This window comes from Nymphalis io, chromosome 23 (assembly GCF_905147045.1).
Source record: "Nymphalis io chromosome 23, ilAglIoxx1.1, whole genome shotgun sequence".
Classification (NCBI taxonomy): Eukaryota; Metazoa; Arthropoda; class Insecta; order Lepidoptera; family Nymphalidae; genus Nymphalis; species Nymphalis io.
In genome coordinates, this window is record NC_065910.1 from 1,597,233 (window position 1) to 1,603,650 (window position 6,418).

At 31.7% G+C, this 6,418-nt stretch overlaps 1 protein-coding gene across 1 annotated transcript; it reads left to right on the forward strand.

Moving 5' to 3' along the window:
• The first annotated feature begins 540 nt into the window (after positions 1-540).
• On the forward strand, positions 541-6,037 carry LOC126777666 (uncharacterized). Its single transcript, XM_050500788.1, has 4 exons — positions 541-641; positions 905-1,039; positions 2,908-3,933; positions 4,386-6,037. Exons 2-4 carry the CDS (start codon positions 923-925, stop codon positions 4,500-4,502), a joined length of 1,260 nt encoding a protein of 419 aa, XP_050356745.1. The 5' UTR covers positions 541-641; positions 905-922; the 3' UTR covers positions 4,503-6,037.
• The last annotated feature ends 381 nt before the right edge of the window (positions 6,038-6,418 follow it).

The window sequence follows — 6,418 nt, forward strand, 5'->3', positions numbered from 1 at the left end:
GATGACATTCTTACGTACAGAACAATTATGAAATATGTTTGAAGATACTAAAAAGAAGTCTTACAATTATAAATAATATTCAAAAAAAAACAAACAAATTATAAATGTAATCATGAAATATCCCTTTTTTAATATATAAGAAATGTGTAAAGTATAATAAACTAGTGTCTCGCAAACATTTTCTATTTAAGTACTTATATAAAAGACTGAATGATAATTTAAATGAACTTGATTATCATATCGTATTTTTATTTCAACGTCAAATACTTTAAATGTCAAATTTGAAACATGAAAAGTTATGCCAATTGCCAGCATAAAAAAATATTTTATGAAAATAGGCTAAGCTAATTAGATAATTTTCATTACTTAATTTTTTTTAAATAACTATAAAATTTGTGAATTACAATATTCAAGAAAAAACAAGCAAAATAAATAATAATCTATCGAAATATCCGGTGGAAGTATACCTCGTAAGCAAATTTGACGTGGTCGTATTATGCTAGCGGTTTAAAAAGTCAACTTGTATTCGCCTAGTCATATATTATTGAAAGTTGGTTTCAAATTTCGTTACATTTCTTGTTTATTTTTGTAAATAAGCGCTCTAGCTCTGATTATTTTAAAGTTGACTAATAACTCTCAAAGTAAGTAAGCTATGAATACAATGTTATTTCTTTTTGATTAGTTATATTGTAATTTTATTGAATAAATTATATTACAATTGTTTATATGCTTTATTTAAAGAAATTCTTTTTTATTAATAATCAAATAAATAAATTCTAATTATATTACTTACAAAGTTGTATATAGTAATATTTTAAAATTATTTATATTTAATATTTATTATTTATATACTAATAATGAATTACTATATTATAGTACATAATATAAAATTTTTACTTTATAGAAAATCCACAATTACAATATGGAAAAGGAGGACTTTACATCCCTGCTGCATGTGTCTCCAGCGCTCACCAATGACATGTTGAGCAAAACACTTTCTGAATGGTTCCATACTGATGTCGTTTTTACGAACTGGGAGGTAATAAAAAAGCTTATATTTGTATATTTAAAATAAACTATAAATGAAAATAAAGCTAAATAATACAATACAAAATTATGCAGACTTATATACAGATTACATCAATATTAATATGATTTAAAACCTATCAAAGTATATGTTATTAAATAATATATTATAATACTTACTGTATCTGCGTACACAATTCAAAATTCTGAACTGACATGGCTCAGTACAAAACCCTTGAATTGTGTTTATAATTCTTGCTTAGTGGTGAAGGAAAAGATTGTTGGGAAACATGTGTCAAATGATATTCTACCACGTTAACCATCCATTGAAGCAGCCTGGTGGATAAGATCTAAACCTTTGCCTCGAGGGTAGAGGAAGAATGAATTGGAGTGGGACCAGGCTGTTACTTGTTACTCTAAATAATTTATTTGCCATGTTATTGAAATATAGCTCTCTTTTTTTAATAAATTAATGTATTAAGACATTATTAAAATTAAATAAAAATATCTTTGTCCCATAGTAAGCCTCATTAAAATACTATGGGCGTGCCATAAATAGCCCACCCATTTCATTCAGGAAAAAAAATATTCAATGCGGTCTTATTAATCAAGAACACTAGAATTCTCCTTCGATTGCTTTCCACATTCTATCTAAAAAAAAACAAGACAAATCTTATCAACAACCAATGTTTTTCATTATTGATAAGATTTCAATTCACTCAGAATTCATTTAATAAATATTAATAAAGTCAAATATTTGGACATATGATTGTTGGCAAAATAGTATGCCTCAACTTAGATCCGCTTCAACATTAATGACCAAATCAAATATATAGATTAATAATAATAATTTTAAGACTATATGTTTTAAATGTAGAAACTTTTTTTTTTAATTGGTATTTTATTTTATTTAAATCTTCATACATGTTGGTTGCTAGTCATTTTCATAATATTATTTATGAAGTGAATTCAAAATACCATATTAAATAAAATATGAATAGAATAACAAATATAGCTTATCATATGTAACTGCAACAATGATTTGTTTAATGATAGGAATTGTGAACAAAGAGTGTTTCTGGTGCACTTGGCAATTATATATATAAATGGCAATATATGATGCTCTAGATAACTAATGAATTACACCACTTGCATTATCAATCTTTAAAATATTAACTAGTGTTCCCGGCTTCAAACACCTATTAGGAGGATGGCAGGTGTTAGCCTAAACAGTAAGTTGAGTTCTTCCTTGCAGTTCAAACTTGCTCCATAGCAAATTTCATCAAAATCGGTTCAGTGGCTTAGCAATAAGTCCGAACGCATTTCGGCCAAGGCATATAAGCTTTAGCAGAGTTACTTTCCCTTTTTTAATATTAGAATAGATCAGGCTCAAGCAGCGTTCTACGCGGCCATCATTTGTAAGGTAACTTTTTAATTTTATCTGCATGTAAGTGAGCTCAGTATGTAAATATTTTAATTATTCTAGTCAAATAAATAAATAGATGATGGGTGTGTGTTGTGTGTTACAGAAATACACATAAACCAAACGATAAAAGAGAATAAAATATACTATTTTAATTAATTATATAGCTAAGCCTAATACTGTTGTATAAAAAGGAAAAAAAAAAAAGTGTTTGTATAAAATATTGAATTTCATCATCTATGTATATACCAACACACAGTTTATACCAGTAATTCATAGATTCTTGAATTTTAGAGAATCTCAAGAACTGCCAATTAGTGCAGAGGCTTAGCGAAAGCAAGTATGGGCGGAAAAAAAATCATGCACATATCGCATGGTTTTACCAAATTTTGATTGAGATCAACTTGTTCAATAAATTTTTATTCTATCATATGTCTAAATGACCATTTCATTTTTAGTATGTTAGTCACACAGGCAAAGGTGACTCCTTTTTAAGCGAATTAATTCGAATCAGAATCCACGGTAACTCCGATGGTACGCCATACCACGTGCAAGTGATTTTGAAGAACATCCCAAAAAATGTTTGCAGACGATTAACATATAGAAGCGAAGAATTCTTTCAGAATGAAATTAATTTTTATAAAAAAGTTCTTCCTACGTTGCTCAAGTTTCAATCGAAGAAAAATGTCACAGAACCATTTACAAACTACACGAAATTATTTTTGGCTGATACCGATGGTCTGAATGGCGTGATTTGCCTCGAAGACGCGGCCTTAGAGAATTTTGGTAGCGCTGTACGCCAAGAAGGTATTGATTTAGCTCATTGCAAACTCACATTCAAAGCGTTAGCCAAGTACCACGCGCTCTCGTTCGCTCTGAAAGACCAAGAACCGGATACATTCAATAGCCTGACCGATGCTATCTTTGAAACCTACTACGACCCCAGGCTCTGGAATTGGTATCGAAGATTTTGGCACAGAATATGCGGTATCGCTATCGATGCGGTTGAAAAAGAATACCCAAACTCGATATACGAGGAGAAAATTAAAGAGTTCGCTGTGCCAGAAAAGTACGAGGATATGATAAGGGCGGTCAGAGACAAAACGAACGGCGTCATATCGCACGGCGATTGTTGGACCAATAACTTCCTATACAAGTATCAAGATGGCTGTCCAATTGACGCGAAATTAATTGACTTCCAGCTAACCAGATGCGCTAGTCCAGTTCTAGATATATCGTTCACTATATCCGCATGCACGGACCAAGAATTGAGATCCAAGCATTATGATGAATTGTTGGAATTCTATTATGAAACGCTTTCCAAACAGATAAAGGAGTTGGGCAGCGACCCGGACAAGGTATATTCGTGGGAAATGTTTATGGATGAAGTGAAGAAATATTCATACTTCGGCTTGGCGTTTAGTTTTGAATCAACACCGTTTATTATTTTGGCGCCAGAGGACGCAATCAACATGGAGATGGAGGTCGGTATTGTTTATAATCCTTACTAATATTATAAATGCGAATGTGATTCTATTTTTTTTTTTTGTTACGTTTAGCTACTAAACAGATCGTCATGAAATTTTGGATACCAATGTCAGGGATACAGAAAAGGACATAGGGTAGCTAACACAGGGGGTGTTAGGTAAGACCAGCGGAAACTAATTGTTGATAGACAATTATATTAAACAAAGTTCGCCAAGAATTCATTAACGGAGATTTTCATTGCGGGCAAACTCAAGCGATACCGAAAACTACCGAGTTTTCATGTGAAAATGTGATAAATAAAACTCCATGTGTTATATGTGTATCCACTAACCCCTATCGGAGCGGAGTGGTGGAATTAACCCCAATAACTTGCTCAAGAGAAGACCTTAGCAAAGCAAGTTCTATTATTATGTACTTTATATATAAGAGTGCTTTAAATTATTTCCAGGGCGACAAAAAAATGAACATTGATGACTTCTGGCAACTTCCGCCGTTCAAGACAAAAGCTGGGCGACAAAGGGAAGCAAACAATGTTGTACATTGCGTTGACAGAGGATATATATAAAATATAAAAGCTTTAATATATAATATGCATTCCATTAGCAGGAGTTAAGATAAACATGCCTTAGTTTACATAATCCATGCGATTTGCTAATCAGCTCTGCTGTGTCTTAACAAAAACAATTATTAATATATCTTTATCTATGTATAACTTCCTCGTTGGGATGTGGCTAGATATAAGGCCGCAGGTCCCGAGGTCCTGGATTCAATTCCCAGGTCGGGCTGATGAAAAGTTAGTGCGTTTTATGACGAATTCTCAGTTGCAGCCTAGAGTATTGCGCCTGAACTCTTTGAATAATGTCAATTAAAGGTTCAAGTTGTTTTTCTATCTCTACTCTTACCGTTGCAATATACTATAAATAGTGATATTCATTTTCCAAAAGATAAGTTACAAATAACGATAATATTAAAGAACATAGTATTTAATTAGGCGGTATGGGTATAAGTGCAAACATATCTAAAGTCAATATATATATATTTAAAAAAAATTATTATATAGAATAGTTAAATACTTTGTATTATGTTAATACTTTGTGATAATGCTTTGTACAAACCCTGGTAGGTACCACCCACTCATCAGATATTCTACCGCAAAACAGCAGTACTTGGTATTGTTGTGTTCCGGTTTGAAGGGTGAGTGAGCCACTGTAAATACAGGTACAAGGGACGTAACATCTTAGTTCCCAAGGTTGTTGGCGCATTGGTGATGTAAGCGATGGTTAACATTTCTTACATGCCAATGTCTATGGGCGTTGGTGAACACTTACCATCAGGTGGCCCATATGCTCGTCCGCCTTCCTATTCTATAACAATAAAAAAAATTGTCCTTTTTTTAACTTATTATTTCCCAAATCTATTTGGATCCAGATTGGCGTTTAAAAACACAAGTTGCTCGACTTTTGAGGACTTAAGACGACCCCTTTTTTCATTTATTAATAACCCCGTTTTATAAAAAAGTTACAGCAAAACGGAAGTTGCAACAACATTGCACTTTGTGTGATATATTTCCGACAAATACGAATAAATTATTTTATGATTTCGCCACCATTGTGTTTATTGGGATCACCATTTAGTGGTAACGATCTATAGAGCGTTGGGGTTTGATTCGGCTAGGTCGTTTTTTGAAATCGGATTTTGAATTCGTTTTGATATATCGGACGAATGCCTATCGCTAACCGTTACACTGTTAGGATTAACTCTATGCAAAGTTTATAAATAAGGCTTGTGAAATTAACTTGAATGTTATAACTATAATTGTTGCTGCTTCGCCGGCTTACATTTAAGTTAGAAGAAATATATAGAAAGATACGCATGTATTCATATTATATATACAAATCTTCATGTTGGTTTTGTTTGAAATTAATAAAGTACAGATTAAATATTTATCACAAAAGTGTTCTACCTCACCGCTAGATGGTGCTGCATATCAATTTCTATAGTGATAGCTTTAAAAATTAGTATGTAAAATATAATTATACACTATATACACAGTGTGTATTCATATTATACATACATATATATATATATATATATATATATATAATATGAATACACACTGTGTTTACTAGAATAATTATAAATAATTTATGTACGCCTTGAAATTTTATAATATAATAGTCAAGGATGGATATTGGTAGTCGATATAGTCAGCCAAGACATTGCCATCTATATATATTTTTTTTTACTATTAATAGGCCAGCGTTTGACCGTTGACTTGCCTGATGTTAAGCATCGACACGGTCTAAGATGTAGCACGCTTGCCTATAAGAAACCTGTTTAATCTGGATTTGAAGACACCAACATTGTACCTATCGGGAAATATGGACTCAGGCAAAGCATCTATACAAGTTATTTAATAAAATTTATAAGAAATTGATTAACATCCCAGTATTATAATACTTTTATGAATTATTTTATAAT